This window comes from Solanum verrucosum, unplaced genomic scaffold, assembly GCF_900185275.1.
Source record: "Solanum verrucosum unplaced genomic scaffold, falcon-dt-bn FXZP01000165.1, whole genome shotgun sequence".
In the NCBI taxonomy this organism is placed as follows: domain Eukaryota; kingdom Viridiplantae; phylum Streptophyta; class Magnoliopsida; order Solanales; family Solanaceae; genus Solanum; species Solanum verrucosum.
In genome coordinates, this window is record NW_026020340.1 from 1,778,904 (window position 1) to 1,806,450 (window position 27,547).

The 27,547-nt window shown below is 31.1% G+C and overlaps 3 protein-coding genes across 3 annotated transcripts; 2 read left to right on the top strand and 1 right to left on the bottom strand.

Annotated features, from left to right (window-relative positions):
* Positions 1–1,358: 1,358 nt before the first annotated feature.
* LOC125837064 (protein FLOWERING LOCUS T-like) lies at positions 1,359–4,230 on the bottom strand. The gene is made up of 4 exons (XM_049516207.1): positions 4,022–4,230; positions 3,361–3,422; positions 2,978–3,018; positions 1,359–1,634 (listed from the first exon to the last, which is right to left on the bottom strand). Exons 1-4 carry the CDS (start codon positions 4,223–4,225, stop codon positions 1,408–1,410), a joined length of 534 nt encoding a protein of 177 aa, XP_049372164.1. The 5' UTR covers positions 4,226–4,230; the 3' UTR covers positions 1,359–1,407.
* An 8,491-nt stretch (positions 4,231–12,721) lies between these two features.
* On the top strand, positions 12,722–20,291 carry LOC125837227 (chromatin assembly factor 1 subunit FAS1). Its single transcript, XM_049516381.1, has 12 exons — positions 12,722–13,256; positions 14,837–14,936; positions 15,557–15,704; positions 15,793–15,916; positions 16,061–16,425; positions 16,520–16,840; positions 17,455–17,536; positions 17,603–17,740; positions 18,815–19,228; positions 19,344–19,481; positions 19,989–20,034; positions 20,106–20,291. Exons 1-12 carry the CDS (start codon positions 12,801–12,803, stop codon positions 20,270–20,272), a joined length of 2,499 nt encoding a protein of 832 aa, XP_049372338.1. The 5' UTR covers positions 12,722–12,800; the 3' UTR covers positions 20,273–20,291.
* A 1,823-nt stretch (positions 20,292–22,114) lies between these two features.
* On the top strand, positions 22,115–26,550 carry LOC125837165 (stearoyl-[acyl-carrier-protein] 9-desaturase, chloroplastic). Its single transcript, XM_049516307.1, has 3 exons — positions 22,115–22,381; positions 24,491–24,995; positions 25,784–26,550. The coding sequence occupies exons 1-3, from the start codon at positions 22,266–22,268 to the stop codon at positions 26,342–26,344; spliced, it is 1,182 nt and encodes a 393-aa protein (XP_049372264.1). The 5' UTR covers positions 22,115–22,265; the 3' UTR covers positions 26,345–26,550.
* The last annotated feature ends 997 nt before the right edge of the window (positions 26,551–27,547 follow it).

Genomic DNA, 27,547 nt, shown 5'->3' on the forward strand with positions numbered 1-27,547 from the left:
AATGCATGTTTATGTTTACATGCATTAAAAAATTGACATAGATATATAGAGTGCGTCGAAGAAGTATTGGAGAGGTGATAAGACAGGATATGACCTAGCTTCAGGTTATCGAGGAGGTGAGAACATGATTCCAGATAAGAGGATAGAGGACGCGTATTCGGGTAGAAGGTTAGTAGTTAGTGTAGTGTTTTATTTCTATGGCAACAATTTCAATAATCATGATCTTCCAAACAAAACCAGGGATATTCATGGGGCATGAAGCGGGGTTTTTATTGTTATTTATTTTGTGAGAAGTTTTTTCGATTAAAACGGTATACGATTTGGAGGATATAAAATTTCTTGATCAAGCCAGAAAGATTTTTAATTGAATGCTTTTGTCTAAAGCTAATATCAATATAGACAAAGCTTCTTGAGCATCTTAGGATAGAGGGGGATGTAGTGTTTTAGTTACGGATACATCTTAATGACCAGAAGAGAAAGTTGAAATTGTAAAAATAGAGTGATACTTACTATTTCATTACAATCTTTGATGATATTAAAAGTCAAATATTACGATAGTTAATGTTGATGAACGAAATGCAATTCTTTCATAAATTTTTATTATTATTTTTTGCATTCAAAGTTCAAATTATAAAAGAGAGAATTTCCTGTCGATACTTATATTTTTTTTTGTCATTACATAGTGGTAGGGGCCCTTTTATATCATGTTACAAAAGTGCTTCTATGAAAAGAAAATTTTAGAACAAAATCTCTGTAGGACGAAAAGAAAAAAAGGGGGGCGGGGGTTGCATTATTTTGGTGGCTTAGCACCATTGAATTAATGTAGGTTCGGGTTCGAACGAATTCAATAATCTATGTTTGGACTCTATATTTATATTAAATATGTATACATATTGAGACTTTTTGAGTTGGATTACTTGTATTCATAACATGAACCTAATACAATCACTACAACAAAAATAACTTTTAGCGGCAATAAATATGCACATTAACAAAGAGTGTTATAACCTTTATCAGCATTAGTTAATTGTTATTAGATTCAATGTCGCTATATATATCTTACAACCACAAATGTTATTATCCTCGTATGAATTTTGAAATTCTACGATAATGCCTTCCTTCTAGTGACCGTTATTTTATTTATAGTATAGTTAGAAAACTAAAAATGATAAACATAATTATTCAATCGTATCGATGAATATCATCATATATTAATACTTATTCAAATAGTAGAAGATCATAATACATTACAATTAGAATTTATTCTATATTTGCAACAATATATAAGAAGCTTTAGTTTTAATTAGAGATCGTCGTTTGTCTACGACAATTGAGATTATATTGCTCCTGTTATATAATATTCCTCTCCTCTCTGGTACGACAATTGAGATTGCTCCTGCTATATAATTATTCGCAACGACGACCACCGGTTCCATTTTCCCTTTGGCAATTGAAGTAAACAGCAGCAACAGGTGATCCAAGATTGTAGAGTTCAGCAAATTGTCTTGTATTGAAATTTTGACGCCAATTTGGTGCATAAACAGTTTCTCTGCCCAATTGACGAAATAAAGAGAAAACAATTCTATGGATTCCCATTGAAGGCCTTGGACTCTCATAACATATAACTTCTTTCCCTATAATACAAAAAAAATATTTAAAAATTTTCATAAAATTAAAGTGATATTTAATATCTGCATCAACTGATACTTATGTCCTTCAATTTTTGGTGTGTACAACAGTGACATAGCCTCGTATAGCCACATATAGCCCAAGGTGGTCAGTTGGACACCCTTTGTCGAAAAATTATAATATACTATACTATATATCTAGAAAATTGTGTAAATTGGACACCCTTAATGAAATTTCTGATTTCGCCACTCGTACACAAGTAGACACTTAAACTTGTATACAGGTGAACAAGTAGACACGTGTGTCATACATGGTATAATACAAATAAGATAAGAGTATATCTCACGTGAAGTACCCTGTAAAACATGTGGCTACTAGTTCAACTTTATACAAGGTTTAAGTATGAGCACGTCCAAAGTTAGAAAGCATATATGTCAGTTGAATCCGAGTTATGTTGTGACTAATTATCCCTGGGGTGGAGGGGGAGATTATTTATAAAATTTAGAAGTAACAATCTTAAATGGTGAAATAATTTGTAGGTGACATGACATAAAATTCTAATATGTCTCCAAAATTTGGTAACCAACAAAAAATTTAAATCATTAAAAATATGAAGAGTATATGGTTCCTATCAAAAGAAATTTCAGTAGAATATATTCTTCTTTATAGTACGTAGAATTTATAATTATCGTACCCAGAAATAAAAGTGCAATCTATTAAAGTTGTACCCCAAGAAAGTAGAATATATAATATTTTTTTAAAATAGAATTTAAAGTTCCGTAGATGAAATTTATTTATGTTGTTTATTTTAAGAAGAATTTTATAAATTTCGTAGAAAAAAAAATGGAGGAGGTATTATTTCCAAACCTATAAAATTATTAAAGTTGACTGAAATTTACCTGACATAAATAAACAAACAATAATATTTGAAGTTGGTTAAGATCTCGATAAATTTAAATAAAAAACATGAATTATTATATACTACTATATAAAGAAGGCTAAAAGTAGGCACCAATTTTTTTGATTGAGTCATAATTGTTATTTTTTTTTTTTATAAAAGGAGCAATTGAACAATTTTTAAAATTGGGTTCTTATAATTAATCATCTAGTATAAAAAATTTCACTAGTTGATTTTTTTTAAATTTATATAAAGTAAAAAAAAGAAGTGATCCCCCTCGTGAACATCTCATTTTTTAGAAAAATTGTAATAGAGAATTCTAATTAAGAACGGAGAGATATTTGTTGGATATATGTTCATACAAATATCATCAAAAAATCACATTGTTGGCAACATACATTATTATTGCAACTTTATATATATTGCATGATTAATATAAAAAAGACTTACCAAATGTTACTCCCGTGGTTGCTGGGATATCAGTGACCAACCTAGTTAACAAAGTTGATCACATATAAATGACATAAAAATTTGATTGAATTTTATATTTCTCTAATTTTATAAATGACATAAAAAAATTATATAAAAATATTTTGCAAATGATTAATGTAAAAAGGGTATCCAACATTTTTTTTTTAAAAAAAAAACATTAAGTTATATATACGGATAATGTAAAAGTTTTATATATCTAATTGTAAAATATAATTTCAAATTGGAATTAGTCTCTATACTTAATATTAATCCTATTTTAAATATTTAAAATGTAGTAGATAACATGTTTTTAAATAACTAATATACGTTAATAACGTAAAAAAATCGAATAACTGACTAACCAATGTAGGTACTCCCTCAAATTTGGGTTGCTTGGACTCGGAGCATCAGGATCCACCACAATCTTTCACGATAAAATAACAAAAAATCACAAGTCTTGAAGAACATTCCAAGATTAAGAAAACTAAACTAAAAATCACATGTCAATAGTTAATGAATCTTATTTATCTCACATATAATCAAAGCAAAGACATTTGTTTATCTCACATATAATCATATAATAAGGATATCCCTTATATTTTATTCACAATTCGTTCGGGTTAACAAGTCACTATATATATATAAGTTCAGATTCTATAGTGTGAAATGATTGAGCGATATATACATTTCATCCCTAATCAAATTAGTGGTTTCATCTTTATGAATGTAAAACCTAGGTAAATTATTCAGCGTGAACTCAAAAGATGATATAAAATATCGCATGAAATTTATCAGAGTGTATAAAATAGAAAGATCATTTCTTTCAATCTCAACCCACTATATATACATAAGTCCAAATTCTATATATAGTGTGTGATATTGCTTAAGCGATTCATTTCATCCATACTCAAATTAGTAGTTCTGTTTTTAAGAATATAGAACCTCTTAACAAAGAACACATTACGTAAATTATTCAGCGTGAACTTAAAAAGAAAATGATGAAGAATATAATATGAGATTTACTAGAGTGTAAAAAGTCGAAAGACCATTTCCTCCAATCTCAACCCTAGGTTGATTAGTAATTTGTGAAGGCCTCAAATTAGTGCCATTGATAACTTCCCTATGGTTGTAAACAACACTTAGGCTAATAGACCTTGTGAATGGATCCAACACATCACTTATCACACCACCAAGTTCTAAAGTGTCTCTTCCTCTTATTGATGACATGAAGATTGATAGAAGAAGAAAAAACCTATATATATATAATTTAATTAATAAATTTCACAAGTCACAACAATAGTGAGCCATGGCTATTTGTACTAGATTTTTTGATACTTCATCATGTGTTATTGGGTATTTATTCTTTTTGGCTTTTTAAAAAAAAATTGTTATATTCATATTTCAAGAATCTAAATACTTTTAAAAAAAATTTCTCCAATTAGAAAAAAATTCTTTCTTATTCTGTGAAAACGCCATATTATTGTAATATTGTAAAAGAATGAAGAGGTGAGAATGACAAGGATTCCCAATATAATGAATAATTCATTATTTTTATTGGAAAAAATCCATAGTATTATACTAGTAAGATAAACTAGGAAGGACAGAATATGCAATTAGAAAACATAAAGTGTGTGTTTGGTAGGAAGCAAAAGATTTTTCATTTTTCTCATGTTCGATTGGTCATAGATTTTTCAACTTCATTAAGTGTTTTTTCTTTTGAAATACACATAATAAAACGCCATAAGTGATCAAGGGTTGGTTTATTTTGTTATAAGGATCATGTCCTATCCTTTTGAGACAAGATAACTCGTATCATGTCTCAAATCATATTTTGTGAATACAATGGATAAATCTAGTCATCTATCTTCTCTTCGAGCGACAAAAGATATTGCGTCAGGACCTTCTTAAGGTCATTTAGAACCACTTATATTTCGAGTGAAAGGAAGAGCAACGGTCCACACAACTTTCATATATTCTTATAAGGTTCCACTAAAAATGTTCTTGTCATAATGTCTTTAAATATTCCTGGGATATATAATAACTAGTGAAATTATCCGTGCTTCGCGCGGCTATATGAAACATTTATAAGATAATAATATGAAATATGTAATATTTAGGTTAGTATCGAATATATAGATAATATTAATATTTCTCTTCATCTGCGATATCATAGGTTTTTTCAATTTTTTTAAACGTATAAAATATTTTATTTTTTTGTATATGTATATAGTAGGACAAAATATTCACCGTGGTGAAGTAAATGGAATAAGAGATAATATGTTGAAATAACAATATATTGTATTACGTTGAAAATATTTTATATGTTTTAATTTTCTCTATCTTTTGTAAGAGTACTAATTTTCTATTCAAACTCTGATTTCGTCAAAACAAAATTGATTTTTTTATTATTTGCTTATTATAATTTTTTAAACATTAATTAAATATTTATAAAATTTATGAAAAATGAAAGATACAAAAGTTATGAATAATATTTAATATTAAAAGTTACAAGTAGGATGAAGAGACATGAGTTATAAATAATTCAAATGTATACTTTTATTAGACATTAAATGTATTACTAATTATGCATTGATTTTATTTGTAAAATAAATAAATAAAAATAAGAGGTGAAAATACAAAAAATGAACAGAGAAAATATAAAAATTGGTGACTACATAAAAATTATAAAAACACTTCAAAGCAAAAAGAGTGATGACGAAAACAGATTGTTACATACGCAAAAAATGGCATCATGAAAATAATATTTTATTTTTCAATTACTTTTTTATAATTATAATAAAAATAAAACTCCTAATCATCATAATTTTTTTTGTTGTTAAAATGAGATAATTATATTAATTTTGCTTCATAACAAAGAAAAAGTAGAATAATAAAGGATCAAATGATTAGCATTGACAATATAATACATTTAGCTAAATTATTTATACAAATCAAAATTTAGAAAATTCTAGCAAAAGTAACTAAGTTGCTAATAGTCTAATACAATTCAAAGTGAAAAATATTCTCTAATTATGCTTCATTTTTTTTTTCCTTCTATCATCTTCATTTGCAAGTAGATCCGCCATCATGTTTTGATTCATATGTCAAATTCTTCATTATATGCAATCAACTGAATAAAAAAAATAGCATATACCAATTAAAAATAATTATGTCAAAAGAAAGAACGAAATTTAAACTATATGTAATATATTTGTATATTATCTTTTCAATAGTACTAACAATACTAAATATTAATTATTTCTTGAAATCTAACAAATATTATAATCAAACTATATTATATCCGGAAACTAACTATTAGAAAGAGCAATTGCAAACAGGCAAAACATTGTTAAGAATTAAATCATACTTGCTTGATGAATGATAATACAAACATTAAAATATATTAAGAAAACATGTCTAAGTACATAAAAATAAAAAGAAAGACTTGAGAATGACTTTGTATGTGAATCTTCATGAAAATAAATATGAATATCTAGACAAAATAGAGGAAATGAAAAATAAGGACTTGGGAATGATATATTTATTAACTTCACGTAATTTTTTTTGTTACATGTTAGTTTCATTCACAAACCAAATACGAATTTATATAGACAAAAATAGAGAAAAAAAAATAAAAAATTGCAATGAAATATTTCTTACCTTCATGTCCTTCTTTTTTGTTACAAACCAAACCAATATGATGAAAAGAGAAAAGATAATTGTGAATGTGAATCTTCATGAAACTAATATGAATTTATAGGCAAAATAAAGGAATAGCATAAGATATCATAACTTACAAATTTAAGTTTGGAGGTTATGGACATAAAAATTATGAGAGTTATGAATATTATTAAAAGTTAAAATTAAAGAGGGGCAAGTCATGGGTAATAACTCCTTGTGAATAAATTAAAAAATAAAGAGTAAAAAACTTAAAATGTAAAAAAAACTATTATCATTTCATGATTTGAAGTGAGATAAAAAAAAATAGAAAAAAGAATGTGGAGAGTTTTTTGTTGTAAATGTTCCTACATTAATAAAATGTTTATTTGTATAAATTAAGTAATATATTTTTACAATACAATAATTAATTTGAATTAAAAAAAATTCAAAAAAAGATAAATTATGTTTCTCCTTTTATTATAAGTGAGACAAATAAATAAAAAAAGAATATGAAGAGTTTTTGTTATAAATGTTCCTCGATCAATAAAATATTTATTTGTAATAAATTTAAGTAATTTATTTTTATAATATAATAATTTATTTTTATTTTTTTTAAAATCCATAAAAAGAAGAAAAAAGCTAAATGCAAATAGAGGTCATAAAGAGGTGCCACATCACTTTATTTATGGTCCTTCTTTATATATATATATATATATATATATATATATGCTACCTGTACAAAGTAAATATCATTTTGATTATGATAGTTTCTTAAATATACCCAAATTTCATATATATTTTTACATGTGTCTAATTATAACAATAGGTCGATATATCACTTTTTAAAATCTTGTGTCTGCTAAAATTCAACATTCGACCTTGACTTTCAACCCGAATTCCGACTCTAAATCCCACCATGACACCTGACTCAGGACCGGACACCCAACTTGAGATTCGACCCCGAGCTGACCTGGGACCCAAGAATTGGGTCTCAAATCGAGAATCAGAAAATTGAATTTTGAATTAGTATTGAGAATCGGTATATGAGATTTGAGTTAAGATGGAAAGATGAGGTGTGAAGTTGAAAAAAAGTTATGAAAAATGTTTTTCTTATATATTTTTTTGAAGGTAAATCGTTTTCCTTAAATTTGAAAAAATTAAGTTGATTTGAAAACATAATATTTAAGTCAATCTAACATTGAGAGTGTTTGGTATGACAATTTTATTTTATTAAATCATTTTCTTCGTTTATTGAAACAAAGAAAAAACAAACTTATTTATTTATAGCTTTTTGAACAATAAAAAATATTATATCGGAACCTTTTCAAGGTAATTCAGAACCACTATTATTTCGAGCGAAAGGGGGAGCAATGGCTCACATAACTTTTGCATATTCTTATGAATTCAAATGATAAGGCTCCATTAGAAATGCTCTTGTTCAAAACATAGATATTCACTAGGGTATGTTTAATTGTTTTTTTTTAAGTCAACTTCCTCTTTTCAATTCCAAAATTAGGAGATTTCAACTAGTCGAGGCGAATTTAGATTTAAATTTTATATGTGGAATATTTAAAGTTTATAATTTAAAGGTTATGAATTTATCATATCTAAAGTATTTGTTAGTACAACTTTTGTTTAAAAAATTGCACATAATTTATCCGTTGTATTATGAAATTGAGCTTTTTTCCCTCTAAATTATTTAATTTAATCAAACAAGTTATTTAAATTGACGAATAACAAAATTTTGAATTGAAACAAATTAGTTTTGGTTCGTTAAATATTAATTTATCTATTTACAAATCAAAAGGCGTGATCATGTTTATTTCCCTTTTTAAATTGGAATTTTAATTAATAGATCTTTTAGAACTAAGCTTCTATTATTACAAATTTAGTATAGAAATTCCGTTAAGAATATTCAATTTACAAAATATCATGTCTTTTCTTGTGTGCCAATAGCATAAACACATAGGTAGATGTCAATCAAGACAATGTAGTGGACCTAAGTCACGTGACACATACTTTAGAATAATTTTTTGAGATCTTTAACTTGAATATAACATTAGAACAAATATTCCTTTCATTTTTTCACTATCTTCTTTCAAAAAAAAATATATATGTATTTTTCAACTGGCGTCTAATATCTATATTAGAGTTTGATTATTTCAGAGTCATATCGTGCAGGGCTCCATTTGAGGGGAAGCGCTCCCTATATATCAAGGACTTTTTTTAAACCCAAAACTCGAACTCGAGACCTCTAGTTAAAGGAAGAACAACTTCACCATCTCATTTGCTAGATTTTGATCATATTGTGACCCAAATTAATATATATAATGAATGATAAAATTACTTTAAAAGTGATTTTGATATGTGTTATTTAAAAGTAATAATTTGATAATATAGCGACAAATTTCTTAGGATAGAAATAACGAAGCTCTAATTGATGAGATTTTTCAATATTGAACTATTAACTATTTATATAAATTTATGTTTCTTTTATATCACACATGCAAGAATATCTAAGAAATCAAAAAAAGATCAATTCAATTATTGAAACAATCGACATATATTTTGATTTGATACATTTAAAAAAAAAAAACTATAATAGTTGATTTAATTCGACTTTGAGCAATAAAAAATAATTGTCAAACTGGCCACTAGTACACTCACAAACACACTTTTTGAATATATTTGAATTATATTTTTTCATTAACAGTGACTCAATTTTCATTGATTATTATACTACGTCATTAAATGTCATTTAATTTATCACGATTCATGTGTTACCTTCCAAAGATTTACGTGCTTATGTTTTTTTCAAGTTCTTATTAAAATATCAACCTAATTTGGTAACAATCATTATAAAAATTATAATTAAAATGTGGTAACGTTAGAAATTTTAAAAAATAAAATTAGTAATATATCACAAAAAAAAAAAAAAAAAGAGGAAGAATTTTCTCATTCAACATACCTTATACTCATATTGTTATATACTCATTTCTTTTAAACAACAATAGCTTTAATTTAGAAGTAGTTTACTAGTGCAAATTACTCCTAATCATTTTATCATGTGCTATTATTTGTTATTTGCTTTCATATATCCTTATAATAATCACCTATAAATCTCTTCTAATTCAAAATTACAACCTAGAAGAATAAGAGAATGAAGAGGGAGAAAAAAAAGGAAGAAAAAAGAAAATGGAGGAAAAAGATGCAATATATTATTTGGAGTATTGTATTTTTCTAATATATAATTTTTAACAATATTAACTTTTATATTACTCTAAAAAAACATTAACAGAGAAGAAATAACACCTCTTCAATTTTGTTAATGTCATCTAAAAGACAGATAAAATATTATTCGTGTATATGTTTCCAATTAAAGAGTTCAGTATAGTAACTTAGGTTTGTTTTTCATTAGACTAGACAAATAAATTCGGTAGGAAATACTTCTCTTGTCCGACAATAATTGTCTACTATTAATTTGACGCACATGTTAAAGAAGCAAAAAATTAAATAATAGAGTAATTATATGTACTATATTATCGTTTGGATATATTAAATTTAATGTCTTGGGAAATATACTAGATATTGAATAATATTCAACCGTAAGAGTAAAACAAATATAAAAGGATAAGTTATTCTCCAGATTGAATAACTATTTTCAGTATAATGGACAAATAAAGATGGACGAAGAGAGTATGATTCTGAAAGTGATTTTGATTCTCCCATTTTAGCAGTATAAGTATTTTGCGTTTTTTTTCCCTACAAATCTGAAATCTGCCTCTCCTTTAATACGTAACATCCTTGTGGATTACATTTGGGTGTCAATTCTAGTCAAAATTATCCCTATTTGTGTGTGTGGGGTGGTGGTATTACATTGATAAAAAAAGTGTCCATAGGAGTAGAGTCCAATCCAATTTTTGTATTGTCGGTTCAATTTATTAATTTATAATTTGTGAATATGCTAATCGATAACCAAATCAATAAGATATTTACTGTCGATTTTTGATCCTTAATGATTCAATTTCAATTAAACGGATAAGAAAATGCTAAAAGCATATATATATATATGTGTGTGTGTGTGTGAGAGAGAGAGAGAGAGAGAGTGGTCATAAAATAAAGGGAAAATTGTATAAAATAACAAACTATTAATTCAAATTAAATGTTATAGCCACTGTTTCATTTAATTATAATCCGTAACAAACAGTTTGCCACTCGCCTCTCTCCCCAAAAATCTCGCTCGCCACTCTCTCGCCTCTCTCACTTTATACAAACACAAATGTATAAATTATGTTTGTGTTTGTATAAAGCGAGAGAAAATTGTATATACACAGACAAATACATATCTCTTCGTCCTACACACTTATAATTATACAATACAAATCTTCCCCTGCCCAATACTCTTTTGCCTTTCTCTCTTTCTCGCTTTATACAAACACATATTATACAAAATACAAGAAAAACTTGTATAAAATAGCAAACTATTGGTTCAAATTAAATGCTATAACCACTGTTTCATTTAATTCTAATTTGTAGCAAATAGTTTGCCACTCGCCTCTCTCCCCATAAATCTCCCTCGCCACTCTCCCTCGCCTCTCTCACTTTATACAAACACAAATGTATAAATTCTATTTGTGTTTTGTATAAAGCGAGAGAAAATTGTATATACACATACAATACATATTTCTTCGTCCTATACACTTCTAAATTATAATCATACAATACACATCTTCCCCTGCCCAAGTCTCTTTTGTCTTACTCTCTTTCTCGATTTATACAAACACAAATTATACATTGTATTTTGTATAATTTGTGTTTGTATAAAGCAAAAGAGAGATTTGTATACAAATCTATCTGGATACAAAAATGCAATTACACATATATATACTGATTTATCTATAAATACACATAAACATATACGACTGAAAAACACAACAAAAAAACATATATATAAAAATACAATTGCATATACATATACATATTTTTATGTATAAATATATCGAAATATACAAATACAAAATTTTATGTATATGTATACCGAAATATACAGATTAATAATCATAACAAACATAAAAAAATTTATGAAGCACAATTATGCCAAACTATAGCTATAACATACAAATATAGTTTTGATGTTTGCTAAACCTAAAATTTATTCTAAAATAAAAATAGTAGCAAGAATAAAAGTGCAAATATTTTTTAATGGGTTCAACACTTTGGCAATCCCATTAGTGTATATTGATGATTTGTTGGGTTATCAATTTAGTCACTAATCAATATCATAACATCGAAAACTTGACAGATAAATCCAATAATTTTTTTTTTACAAAACTATTTAAAAGCCATTAATCTAATAATCCATTCTCAATAAATCATCAATGTTTTTCTGATAACCAATTACACATATCTCACTAGTTTAAGAGTTAATTACGTAGATTCGCACTAGTTTATAATATTATAAATTTTATCAGATTTTAAACTTCAGATACATGTATCTTGCATGTCTAGCTAGATAAGCTAGATGTAATTTATATTAGATATGTTGTATTTAAGTGGATTCACACATGCATGTATATGACTTTCTCACTCTCTTCTCTTCGTGTATCTAATATTTCAGTGTGATTCACATGTAGCTGAGATACATACTATCTCACTCGCCTCCCTCTTATCTCATTCGCTTCTCTTTCTCTCTCTATTTTAGTGTATTTGACATACGTATATCTAATATTAAAATTATTAATTGATAAAACAATTTATAAATTATAAAAAAAATTAATAAATACAATAGAAATATTTATCTAATATAATAGTATTAACCTAAGTAATGGAGTAATATGCTAAAAGGTCTTTAAGGGACCGTTTGGATTATCAAAATCGAAACGTTTCATTTTTCACCGAATAGGCGCGAAAACCAAAAAAATCCCCGCAATTAATTCCCACCAACAGGCGGGAAACAAACATAAATCTAAAAATTTCCATAAAAAATTTAAATTCTACAAAAACAAACACGCGGCACAACTCTTCACTATCACCCCACTACCCACCACCCCACCCGCACCCACTATTTCATTTCTCCTCATTTTTAGGGTTTTTCATTGAATCTTCCTCTACAAGTTTCGGTATTTTCAGTTGAATCGGAGCAATGTCGGAGCCGATGATGATTGACGGTGTTGAGGAAGTGAAGATGGAAGTTGTTTCAGATCGATCAGTGAAGAAGACGATGAAGAGGAAGAGGGTTAGTTTGGTAATGGATAGTCCGGAGGAGAAAGCGGCGAAGATTGATGGGTTGGAAGTGGAAATGAAGGGGTTGGTTAAGTATTATAAGGAGGTTGTGGAGAAGAAAGTTGTGGAAGTTGAGGATTTGAAAGGGTTGGGGTTGAACTCGGTGATTGCCTGCATGTTGGAGGAGAGTAGTCTATCGTTGTCGAAATTGGTGGATGTGATTTTTGAGAAGATTAGTGATAGTGAGTGTAGTAGTAGTAAGGTTAGTGTGAAAAGTGCTGTGATTTTGGTTGGGCAAAGGATGCTTTACGGAATCCCAAATGCAGATGTTGATGTTTTGGAGGATGAATCTGAGTCGGCGCTTTGGTGTTGGGAGGTAAAAGTTTCAATTTTTTTAATTTGGGTTTACTAACTTATAGCAACTTTTGTATGGCCAGATTTTTTCGGTGTGTTTACATGAATGTTGACAATATGAATTGAAGCTTCGATCGATATTACTATTAGATTGTTTTGGCATGTGGGTATTTGATTATGGCAACATTTTGTGTTAATGGATGGAGGAAATGCTTGCTGTTGATTTTTAATTTGGTGTATTAATGTTGATTGTTGCTTCTAATGTTTAGATTGCATCCACTATGTTGTTTGATGTGTCAAATGAGTGTCTTGTTTCAGTAGCATATCTTCTTAGCTTTAATGACTATTCATTGATTAGATTTAATGTTGGTATGGAAATTTCTAGTAATCATGCATAGATATGCTAGTTACTCAATATTGCGAATTTAGTGAAGGGATTTGATTCTAGAAAGTGGAAATTTCTAGCAATCATTCATAGATATGCCCGAGTAATCTTCAAATTTTGTATACGCCTCTCCTTGAGTACATGCTATCCTTCTTAGACTAATTTGTAGGATTACACTTTATATGTTAACATTCAGGAGTGAAGGAGTAATTCGAGTCTCTTAGAACGGTTTGGATGTCTAAATTGAAATGATTCATTTTTTCCAACATACAGGCGTGAAAACTAGATTAAGCCCTTCAAATTATTCCCACCAACAGGCGGGAAATAAAAATAAATCTCAAAATTTACAAAACAAACACGTGTCAGCACTCTTCTCTATCTCCCCACCGCCACCACTATTTCATTTTATCCTCATTTTTAGGGTCTTTGATTGTATCTTCCTTTAGAGGTTTCCTAAATTGGTTCCAGAATCTGCGAGAACTTGCATTTTCAGTTGAATCGGAGCAATGTTGGAGCCGATGGTGATTGCCGGTGTGAATGAATATTGAATCTTTTACGGTTATCACTATTAGAGACATTTTGCTTTCCTAGTTTATTGATTTCTAGAATCTCTAGTGTTGTTTTGGCATGTGGGTGTTTCATTATAGTAACTCCCAGTGTTAATAGCTGGTGCAAATGATTGTTGTAGATTTTTCATTTTGTGTATTAATGTTGATTGTTGTTTCTAATGTTTAGATTGCATCCACTATGTTGTGTGATGTGTCAAAAGAGTGTCTTGTTTCAATAGTATATCTGCTAGCTTTAATGACAATTCAGCTTATTGCTCAGACTCTTCAAAGATGTTAATGGTTTGTGTCGGATTCTCCAAAAGTATTGTATTTTTGGAGAATCGGGCATTGGTGCGGCATTGAAAGTGAAGAGTGTATAACTTAGCTATTCATTGATTAGATTTAATGTTGATATGGAAATTTCTAGTAATCATTCATAGTTATGCTAGTCACTCAATATTGTACATGCTTCATCCTTTCAATCAGGTGATTGAACTTTTGCATGCGAATTTGGTGAATGAATTTGATTCTAGAAAGTGGAAACCCATATACACCTTTTTCTGCAATTTATTCATTCAATGTGTTCATGATACAGTTTTCTCTCATCTGTTTCAATCTACAATTTAGTATAAATAATGCTAATGCTAATGCAATTCCTTTATTTTATAGACACGAGACCTTAAATTGTTGCCCAAATCAGTCCGGGCTACTCTGAAGATTCGCCGGACTTGTCGGAAAAAAATCCATGAGAGAATTACTGCTGTCTCTGGTGAGTGAATATTAACAACCGTACATGTTAATCTGTTTGTGGTGAGGAAGGCATTCTATTGAACTTGCAATATTTTGTGTACTTCATATATGGGTCTCATGCTAAGGTGTCCATATTCATTTATGACATAATTTGTGGTACTGCTGCTTCTAATCATTGACCTTTTGGTTTGCTTGTATTATGGATACACTTGGTTAGGCTTTCAGCGAGGCTGAGCATTTCCAGTTGTGTAGCCACAAAAATTGAACTGAATATGGATGATTTAGAAACATGATCATATATTTGATTTTCTATTGGTTTACTCCACTATTCTTATCCATCTGATATCATGTGAATCAGAGTACATATCATTATTGATTTAATTCATTCAGTGCAATTCTTTTAAGATATCCATTTGATATCATGTGAATAAGAGCTCATTCACTTGTTTCATTCAATGCAATTCCTTAAGATCTTTTTGGTCTAATGATTTCTGCTCATTCTATTTCCTAGATGGGAACATTTGTTGGTTGGTTTGTTTTGTATGTAAATCATTAATAAGTGAGTGGTCTATTTGGTCATCTTCCAACAAGCTTAGAATTTTGATAAGCGGAAATATTTGTGTTTTGTCATTGTGGCAGCTTTATTGACTGTGCTAAAAAAGGTGGAAACTGATCAAAATTGCATCCAAGAACAGATGAAGGCTTCTGAAAAGCTTGGCAAAGTATTAAATGAGGCAGATATCCGCTTGTTAGTTGCAAGCATGGAACAGAAAAATGGTGCTGAAGCGTATGTGATATCTATTTCTTCTCTAGTTTTGTTTTCCTGTATCCCTCCTCTTTCCAATTGTTTACTCAAATCTCTTTATTGATAAAAGGGCTGAGAAGTCAGTAAAACTGGAGGAGAAACTTTTGATCAAGCAGTTAGAGAGAAACAAACGAGAAGCTGAAAAAGAGAAGAAAAGGATGGAGCGTGAAATTGAGAAAGAAAAATTGAAAAGTGTGAGTCATTTGATTCAACCTGTTGGTTAAATGCTTGTTGCTGTTGACATATATTTAGAAGGGTGCTATTGGTGGTGTGATACTGACCATGCCTTTAAATAAGATCTTGATTGATCATTTTGATGGCTAAATCTCTCTGTGCAGGAAAAAGAGTTAAAACGGCTACAAAGTGAAGCAGAGAAAGAGGAAAAGCGGTTTGAGAAAGAAGAATCTAAACTTAAAAAACAGATGATGAGAGAACAAGAAGAAACTGAGAAAGATCGACGCCGCAAGGAAAAGGAAGAAGCTGAAGTTAAAAGGCAACTTACTTTACAAAAGCAAGCTTCAATGATGGAGCGCTTTCTCAAAAGAAGCAAAACTAACTCTTCTTCCCAGAATAACCAATCCTTAGATGAGCCAGCTTCTGATTTTACCCCTAGCAAGTGGGAAAAGATGCCTGGATCTGTTACTCTGTCAATGGACTCAGTCCTTACACAAAATGATGACTTTAATGCTGATGATATATGGAAGTTAGTTCTTTTTTGTTCTTTCATTTTAATATGGTGAATTAGTATTTTTTTTTTCTTGATATTTATATAGATGTTGCTTGGGTTTACTTTACAGGTCACACTTAACTTCATGGCATTGCTTAGGTCATTCTATTCTTTCAAAAGGAAAAGTTCATTGGGGAATCCGTCGAAAGCCCAAGACTAATGTAGTCAAGGAAATTAAGCTAACAGCCAGTAGAGGACTGACATGTGATGTTGACGATAATACAGAGAAACTTGTTGATGGATGGGCTGAGCCTAGTAGTAATACCAGATCATGTAATGTCGGTGAGGTCAATGCTATTCCTTGTCGCCAGAAGGGCTTATTGAGGAGGCAATTGTTGCAGTTTGATAAGTGTCATAGACCTGCATTTTATGGTGTTTGGCCGAAGAAAAGGTGAGCTATGCTATGATTCACGTGTTATGCAATTTGAAATTTTATTATAGACCAGATAAATCTCATAATTAATCTTATTAATGAACAAACCTTTAGGCTTTAGTACCTTTTTACTTCAGAAGCAGTATTTTGTTGCAAATCCAAATCCCAGTTTTGATTATAATGTGTTGGGGCATTTGATCTATTATTAACTAAGTTCTCTAGACTATGATTTAGTTGATTGTTTTCTTTCTTTGTTAAAGTTTCCAGTCATGAAGTTCTCTTCAGTGTGAGAGAAGATTACACACTGTATGAGTGTGTATTTTTACAAACAGAACATACACAATGGTTTTGGTGCTAGGAAAGTTAACCCACAGCTCTTGCCTGTATGTGATTCTGGTAAATATTAGAGTATTATTGGGTCTTCTTTTATCATAAGTTTTTCTTTCTAGCAGTTGTAATGAAACGTTTTCTAGATGAATCTTTTCTTCTGATTTAGTGAGTATTTTCTTTTGGAGATGGCACTGGCTTCTGCTATTTTTGATGTGATTTAAATAAATTCAATCTCCATATTAAGCTGTGACAGTTTACTATTCCTTTCCACTTTTACTGATACTTTTGACTTTTCACATCAGCCAAGTTGTTGGAGCACGTCACCCCCTTGCAATGGATCCAGACTTGGATTATGAGGTTGATAGTGACGAAGAATGGGAAGAGGTATGTTCTGATTATTGCCTGTAACATCTGTGAATCATGATGATTACTGACAATTGATTAAATTAGGAGGAACCTGGTGAAAGTCTGTCAGATTGTGATAAAGATGATAATGAATGCTTGGAGGAAGAATGTTCAAGAGGTGAAGATGAAGACGAAAGTGAAGATGGATTTTTGGTGCCAGATGGGTATCTCTCAGATGAAGAGGTATGCCAGTCTCCGATACCCACTTTTCATACGGAAATTACTGAATATTCCACACAGTATTGATAATACATTGTGAAATACAGACTGTTTATTTCCTTGGTTGATCAGTTTGTACTTTGCTGATCAGCCAATACTGTGAGCATGCAATAGCTGTAATTTAAAAATCTTAACCCCACTGATGATGTGATGTTCTTCCTTAAAATTGTTTCTGCATAGCTTGCATCTTCTGTTCTTACCTGAATTATGATATCTATGAACCATCTATCATTTTCAATGAGTACTTTCTTGATCAATTTCCTTTGCTGCATGATTAGTAGTTGAATGGAATTCTTAAGGTCAGTTCATGATTCAAGTATAAATGACTGCACGAGGCTGAACATTTTCCATCTTGCTAAATAGCCTTGGCTTGGCTAGTTGTTAACTTGTGATGATTTTGGCCATAACATACTGGTGGTATTTCAAATCTACAAAATAAGTGATACTCCTTTGTTCCATTTTATATGTTGTAATTTAATTGTGTTCATAGTCTTACTTGGTATTCTTGACATATAGTTATTTAAAGAATCAAGTCAAGCATTTGAGATGTCACAACATGGAGAATACTTTTTTAAAAATTGGGAGTGAGGTTTTCTTGTGGTATTTGAGGGAACTTTATTTCACTACTTACATATAGTGGAAGCAGGCCAACCACTGCAACCTCTAACTGCAGCAGGAGATGTATATTTGTGGTATTAACATTAGTAATGAATAAGGCCTTTTCATTTTGTACATATAGCAGTGGTTTTTTAGTGTTGCACCTGCAGTAACTGTACCCCCCTCCCTTTTTTTGCGAGAGAGATGAAGAGTCTTCCATGGATAAAAGTTTAATTAATCCTTGTTTGTCAATCATAAAACATAGGTTTTCTTACTCTTGACTGCTGAAATCCTTGTTTGTCAATCAAAAAACATAGGTTTTCTTACTCGACTGCCGAGGTGCATGAATATGGCCCTTCCCAATAGGGAAAAAAAAGTAACAGAAAACTTAACATTTCTTTATGCGAGTACTTTTGAACTTGTTCACCTTTGGTCATGCAGGGTGTACAAGTTGACAAAGTGGAATCTCATGATGCAGAAGGGTCTACAATTTTGTCCAGTTCTGCACAAGAAGGGCCGAGTGAAGAGTTTGCGGTGTTGCTTCGGCAGCAAAAATATCTTCACAACTTGACTGAACAAGCTCTTAGGAAAAACAAGCCACTTATTATATTAAATCTTATGCATGAGAAAGCTCCCTTCTTATTGGCTGATGAACTGACTGGTAATGAGAAAGTTGAACAAATGTGCCTGGGGGGATTGGCCATCTGTTCATTTCCTGGCTATTCATCTATTCCAATATCCATTTGTGATGATGTGATTGAGGGGGATTCTGAGCCTTGCCCATCAGGTAGCAAGGCAATTACCCCTCAAATAGCATCTCCAGCTGCTCTAGCTGACTCAGATTTACCTCAAGTTGTAAGTTTTACCTTTCTTTTATCAACATTTCCCCCTCTTTTTGTGGAATGGTTTCTCTTACCAACCCAGTGTTGATTTCTTGCTTACAAGAGTTAATGTTATTATTTTCCTTCAGGTATCTGTTATTCAGTCATGCTCACATGGTATAAACAAGGTGGTAGAGTCTTTACAACTTAAATTCCCAAGTATTTCGAAGTCCCAACTGAAAAACAAGGTGCGGGAGATTGCAGAGTTTATTGATGGTAGATGGCAGGTGATTTTCGACATATCTCTTTTCTCAGTCTGGATAGTCAATGAATTTTGAGAATGAAATTTATTTAACATGAAGTAGACCTCTGCAATCTGAAGGGTATATAAGATTTGGCAAAAGATACAGTTTGTAGAGGATAATCCATAAATAATCACATCCAATATTGTGTACCAGATGATAGCAGTCCTTACTCTTACGGATTGACTGCAGAAGCAGTACAGTCCATGAAAGTTTATGGCAAAGCTAGTAAACCGTTCTAGTTTCTCATACACAAATTAGAAGTGTAAACAGATCTCTCAGCTTTGTTCTTTGGTAGTCCATTGGTGTCCTGTTATAGTTTTCTTTTGTGTCATGCCCCTCTTTCTACATTAGTCTTATCTGATTTATTAGTCTGAGTTTTCTAAGCAGCAGATTCATGTTATTTTCTTTGAATAGTTTCATTTCTTGTTGTGGGTTATTGTCCCAATCCAGGAAGATTTTACTCATACTGCATTTTTCTGGTTTTTGCAGGTTAGAAAGGATGTTCTTGTGAACCTTGGATTATCAATATCACCTGGTATGAGCATCTCATGTACTATTGCACTTATTTCTACCTTTTGGATTCTGCTAACTTTTGATTATTTACAGAAAAAGTTAGCAGGACAAAGAGCATTGCTACATTCTTTTCCAAGAGATGTTTGCCACCTTCTGGAAAGACCATCAATCTGCATGAAACTTCCCCACAACCATGCCAGAAGACTTCTTCTTCAGTTTCTATCCAGCCACAACAAGACTGCACATACAACCATGAATGAGAATCTCGACTCTGTTAAATCTTTTTGGCCCTTTAGTTCTCAAGTCTTTCTTATTTTCGATATAATAGATGCCTGCTCATGTACACCAGGCTTTGTAACTTTCATATACTGGTCAAATTTTCTAATTTGAGAAAATCAAATATCCTTCATAAAGGAAGATGATGACTAGAATGTGTTTTCTTAATTGACTTTACTGTGTATGTATATATCACCTAGTAATCCTGTATCACATGGTTATGAATTTCTGTTCTTGTGTATCCTGTTTGTTTGATCTTGGTTTCTATTTATCAGTTTGATGTTTTATTGCTTTAAATTACTGAACAAATCTACATGTACAAAATGAAAAAGAAAAGAAACTCTACAATTGATAATCATATCCTATTAGTATCTAAAAACTTGTTTGGATGGTTCATTAGAAGTCTTGGTAAGGAGTGTTATCTCTTGAATGAGGCCTTATCGGAGTATATAATTAATCAATCAATTGTGAAGTTAAATTTTTTGTTTATTCTTTATTTATATGCATGTGAGATAATAGATAATTAATTTAAGTTGATATTGATTACAAAAAATTAACAATTCATATTAAAAATATTAGAAACATTGAGTTCAAATGAATTTGATACCACAATACTACATTAAGATTAGAAGCACTATTAGTTTAAAAAATAATTTAATAATTAAGTGATACACAATGAGAGAAAAATCTGAACTACTTTGATTTGAAAAAGATTTTTGTAAAAAAAATTGTTTTTAACCACCATACAAAATTAGTTAGTCAATAATAATACAAAAATAATAAAACCACCTAAGTGTATTGACTTTATATAATACCCACGGTTATTAAATTGTTTAGTTTAGAATCCCGGTTTTGTCAAAAGTTAAAAAAGATTTATATATTAATTAATAAATAAATAAAATAAATTTGCCAACTAGCGTTACGTATGCTTTCGTGTTTTTCAGTGTGGTCAACACCGAGTATTTCCAAGCAACGAGACTTACACCTATTTGTTAGCAAAAAAACAACAAAAGTATGCACTCTCTTACGTACACACAATGATCACTAAGAATTGTGATAATTATTTAATTAGAGATTTCAGATTTGAATTTAGAGTAATTTTTTCTCGATTAGAAGCATTTGTTCTTAATTATTTATCAGATTTCAATATAAATATTGAAAAACATAGTTAGAATAATAAAAAAACCTTAAACATATATAAATTTTTTGATAGGAAATGTTTTTCCTTACTTATGTCTTATATGATTAGCGTATGAATTATAATCAAAACTTTAATGTGGATATCAAGTACCGAATTATAAACTAAAAAACAAAGCCAAACGAACCAGAAAGCCTTAACTCTTAGGTATTAATCCTCTTTTTAATTTGTTTATCTTACTTTTATTTTTAGCATGTTCTAAAAAAATGTCTCTTTTCCTTTTTAGCAACTTTTTAATTTCAATTTTCTATGTTATATATTTAAAACTACAAGATTAAAAAATATTGATATATTTTAATCTCTTTTACTTTCTCAAACATCGTGCTAAGTCAAAATATGATAAAACAAATTAAAACAGAGGTAGTAAAAAGATTTTGGTATCTAATAGAAAATAATTCTCCTTAATTATATCGGTTGAGTTCTCAGATAATCACTCAACTAACAACTATTGTCTTGGCAGGTTAATAAAAATTGAAATCAAGAAAAAAAATCTATTAATTGAGTTATCACATGAGAAATCATTTTTATGCGGATGTAAATCTTGATTAGTCGGATCTCTAATACGAACCCCGAAATGACAAAAATGGCATTTGAGTAATTTTCCTTAAGTTGAAGGTTAATTTAGTTTCATTTCCAGTTGGGTTTTGTCGACTTATAAGGCTTATATATTTGGCTATTTGTTCCGTTTCTCTCTCTCCACCTTTAACTCAACTAGTGTACAGTGATCACAACGAAATTGCTCAGGCGAAATAGTCGAGGTGAAAAACAGAGCATCAACAATGGCACTGAATGTCAATGGGGTGTCGTTAAAATCTCACAAAATGTTACCATTTCCTTGTTCTTCAGCCAGATCTCAGCGAGTTTTCATGGCTTCAACCATTCATCGACCTTCTGTGTGAGTATTTTTTGCTTCTTTGTTTTCAGTTTTGAGCTGATGGGTGTCGCTCAATGTGGTTTGTTTTCCATTTTTTTTATTTTTGGGGAAGTGGGTCGGTTTTGGTTTATTGGTTTTGTTTGTGTGATTTGAGTTTTAGCTACATTGGGTGTGTTTCAGTTTTGAATTTGATGAAATGGGTATCTCTCAATGTGGGGTGTTTGTCGGTTTCGTTTTGTTTCATTTGTGTTTTGTTGTTTCAAGGCTTTTAGACTTGATTGTTAGCTACACTGGGTGCATTTCATTTGAATTTGGAGAGAATGGGTATCTCTCAATGTGGTTTGTTTTTCATTCTTTTGATTTGTGATGTGATTTGAGTTTTAGCTACATTGGGTTTGTTTCAATTTTGAATTTTGAAAAATGTTTGTATCATGGGAAATGGGTATCTCTCCATTTGGTTTTTGTTTAATTGTTTCATCTTCTTTTGATCATATGGGAAGTGGATCAGTTTCGATTTAGTTTCATTTATGTTCTCTTGTTTCAAGGCTTTAGTTTATGCACTGATAGAGATATACTGGGTGCATTTCATTTGAATTTGAAAAAATATTTGTATCATGGAAAATGGGTATCTCCCAATGTGGTTTGTTTCCCCCTTGTTTTGATTCGGTGGGAAATGAGTTGGTTTCGTTTTGGCTTATTATTGTTTTGTTGTTTCAAGTAACTAGTGTTTATGGCTTGATTTTTAGCCAGACTGGGTGCATTTTCATATGAAGGAAAAGAGTTTGTATCATGGAAAATGATTTTATAAGGATTTTTTGATTGCTCTCTGCCAAACTGCATGCTTCTGGTGTGTGTTTGTGATTGTAATTTTGGTTTTCTTGTATCTATAGATTGGATTGGTGGATGGTGGTAGTTGTTGGTGTTAAGGAAGATCTTATCAAGAGATATTTAAGATAAAATTTTTACCTTTTTTCTAAATTGGGAAATGGTGTCTTGTTCTGCTTTATGTGTTGCTTAGTTTGTTACATGGTGTTTATCTTGCTATCTGTCTTCTTTTCTTTTCGTCTAATTATTCATCGCATCGTTGATTTCTAGGAATTTCCTGGTTTTTGATAACATTCTTCCTTAAGTTTAGTTTTGCTTTAAATTTTGTTGGTTTACTAGTTGTGATGCATGTAGTGCTTGTCTTTTTCTTTTGTTTAAATGATATCTATTCAGAAAGGTCCTAAAGGGAAGTCCTATTTGGTGTTCTTTTTTTTGGGGTGGGGGTGTCCAGGAATTGTACATTTTACCAACTGTGGTTGAGAATTAGGTCTTGCCATGGTGCTCTGTATTTAATTGTCAATTTTTTTGCTTAAAGTCAATGTTTCCAATTATAGTTATGTGCACTGTTCTTTTCTTGTTTGCCAGTAGGTGTAGCTGTTTGGTATTGCTCAGCTTCTTTGATTGTTATGGAATTGGTTGGCAGTTGGCACTTATAACTTCTGTTTGTTAAAAGCTAACTTAAATTTTGTATATTTCTATTGCTTTAGTTTCTGCATACTTGTATAAAGTATAAACTAATACAGTTTATAGGTGATTGTGCTTAGTTCTATTGTTTGAGTGATGGTTAATCTTGTTTGGTGATATAGGATTGCATACTTCACCAAACAATTAATATTTCAGATATCTAGACTCAGTCTTCCAATGTTTCGATGGACTAAATATATAGGCTCAGTCTTTCAGGTCATATATTTCTCTCTTTCTACAAATATATGCCCCTGTTGTTTATCTTGGAAAATAAATTTTATAATAAATTATTGGTCCTGTCTTCCATCATTTTTCCTGTCAAAATCTGCTCACTGCAGTATTATGACACTATCTCTGTGAGATGTTTCTTTGTGAGGGAAAACTTGATTTCAAAGAATCCTTTCTCTATGAATGGAACTTTGACGACACTTGCTCTGTAGTTAGCACCACATCATAAATGTATGAACAAGGGGAAGAATAAAGGTTGGGAAATTGTCTTGTCAGGGATACCTTTTTATGCTTTAAGTTTGTCTTCCTCCTTAACTGTTATTTTTAAGTTATAGCTCATGAGGTCTTCAAAGTGAACAGTTTTGAAACTAAGTCTGCTTCTGCTAATTACAGGGAAGTTGGAAGTGTGAAGAAGGCATTCACTCCTCCACAAGAGGTGCATGTTCAAGTAACCCATTCCATGCCACCAGAAAAGATTGAAGTTTTTGATTCTCTGCACGATTGGGCTGCACAGAATCTCTTGGTGCACCTAAAACCCGTCGAGAAGTGTTGGCAGCCTACTGATTTTCTTCCTGATCCTGCTTCCGAGGGGTTTGATGAGCAGGTCAAGGAGCTAAGGGAAAGGTGTAAGGAAATTCCTGACGACTACTTTGTTGTATTAATTGGGGATATGATCACAGAGGAGGCCCTTCCAACTTATCAGACCATGATAAACACCCTGGATGGTGTTCGTGATGAAACTGGTGCCAGCCTCACTCCCTGGGCTATTTGGACTAGGGCATGGACAGCGGAGGAAAATAGGCATGGTGATCTTCTCAACAAATATCTTTATCTTTCTGGAAGAGTTGATATGAAGCAAATTGAAAAGACAATCCAGTACCTAATTGGTTCTGGGATGGTAAGATTTTTACCAGACCTTATGCTATCAATTATCATATTTGTTAGTATAAGCTTACAGGATTAAATTCCAAAGGTTTCATATGGAGTCAAATCATTTACATGCTAAAAAATAGGAATGCTGATGTTTATAATAAGCAGTGCAGCTTTAAGCAAGTGTTATACTGTGTGTGGTATCTACCTCCCATGCTTTCATAAGCTTTCTGATTTTTCTCCAGAGTTGGTTTATATGGTTAGTTCAGATGTCTAATTATGAAAAGCTCCTGATCCTATATTTTGCATGCACACCATATATGATGTGCATGCTAAGCTCTCAATTATCAAGCCTTTCTCGTTTTCCTGGGAGAGGGGATAGAAGTAAAAAAAAATGTAATACCTGATGCTGCTAAGTTTCATTAATTGCTAGATTGAGTTACGCCTTTTTTATTGGACTCTTTATGTAGTTCAGTATACTTTAGTTCTTCATTTTCTTGTATATGATATTTCCTTCAACCTCATTGACTACTTGCTAGCAATCTAAATATGGTGACACATTTGAAATTTTAAGAAGTAATCTGTCAGGTTGTAGTTTTGCTTACCTAGCCCATTGTATCCCTTGTGTACTCTCTATAGAGTTGAAATGCAACTATAGTGTACTATAGCTTTGGTGCCACATTTTGTGGTTACATTAGCTACAGCTTACATGTTTATAACTGTTCATTCCATGAAAACAGAAATCTTGAGATTGAACTGTTATATAATCATCTTTGCTCAATTTGGTTTGTACTTCCATGCACTTTATATTTCCAGGATCCTCGCACGGAAAACAACCCCTATCTAGGTTTCGTCTACACTTCTTTCCAAGAAAGGGCTACCTTTGTTTCACATGGAAACACAGCTAGGCTCGCTAAGGAGCATGGAGATATGAAACTAGCACAAATATGTGGTTCAATTGCTGCAGACGAGAAGCGCCATGAAACTGCATATACCAAGATCGTTGAGAAGCTACTCGAGGTTGATCCTGATGGTGCCATATTGGCTATTGGTGACATGATGAGGAAAAAAATCTCAATGCCCGCTCATCTGATGTATGATGGCAGAGATGACAACCTCTTTGAACGCTTCTCTGCTGTAGCTCAACGGCTTGGTGTATACACTGCCAAGGACTATGCAGATATTCTGGAATTCCTGGTGGGAAGATGGGAAGTGGAAAAATTAACTGGTCTTTCCAGTGAAGGACGCAGAGCACAAGATTATGTATGTGGACTGGCTCCGCGGATTAGAAAATTGGAGGAGAGAGCACAGGCAAGGGCCAAGCAGCGAAGTCCCGTTCCTTTCAGCTGGATTTTTGGTAAAGAGATTAAGATATGAATGCACTTGTGTCCAGGCAATGCCATATTACTTTCTGATCATTAAATTTGCCATAAATTTATGTTAAGAAACTTTAAGGGTATGATATGAAGTCTGTGCAGGGTAGTTGAAGCTACTTCACTAGAGTATTGGTTTTTCTTTTTGCAATTGTGTTTAGGCCATATGGAAAAACATAGTTCTTAGCAATAAAGATGAACCTTTTGGTACCATTTTTTTTTCTTTTCAAATCAAAGATTATGCATTATATATATGACTTATTAGATGGATGAACTATATGACTTATTAGATGGTAATTAACAAAGGGTTTTTCTTTTACAACATTCTTTCACAATTAGGATTTATGAGTTTGTAAACACTTTTACCTTGAGATTTTAAATTGAAGTGCTTTAATTTATTGGTATGATATAAGGGTGGAGCAGAAGTGAAGTTTGATGCACATGTCATTCAAAAGAAAGGAAGATCAAGTATCTTGGGTCTATTATTCAAGGAATGGACAAAGTGATGATAATGTCACACATCGTATTGATGCAGAGTGGATTAAATGTAGGTTTGTATCTGAAGTATTGTGTGATGAGAAGATGCCATCAAAACTCAAAGACAAGTTCTGCAGAGTGGTGGTTAGAGTATAGGGCGGAGTGTTGGCTAGTCAAGAACTCTTACGTTCACAAGATTAAAATTGCGGAAATGAGAATGTTGTGGTGGATATGTCGGAATACTATAAGAGATTCGATTAAGAATGAAGATATCCGAAATAAGATAGGAGTAGTCTTAATGAAGGACACGATGCAGGAAGCGAGACTGTGATGGTTCAAGCATATGCCTTAAAAATCGTGGGACTATGGGCTAATACATACGAAAAACCAAGAAAGTTGCGTAAATTCTAAAAGTTGGCTCGTAAATGCGAAAATATGCCTTATAAATGGTCGGACTATACGCAATGCTTCCCCAACTCACTACAGAGGTCCTTATAAAGTATTTTTAGAAATTTTATTGGGTGCTCCAAGGTGCCAAATTCATGAGCTAATACACACGAAAAATAAAAAAGTTGCGTAATTCCTAAAAGTTGGCTCGTAAATCTGAAAATATACCTTAAAAAATGGTGAGAATATACACAATACTTCCCCAACTCATTAAGAAGGTCCTCATAAAGTTTTTTCAGAATTTTTTTTTGGGTGCTCCAAGGCGCTAGATCCATAGACTAAT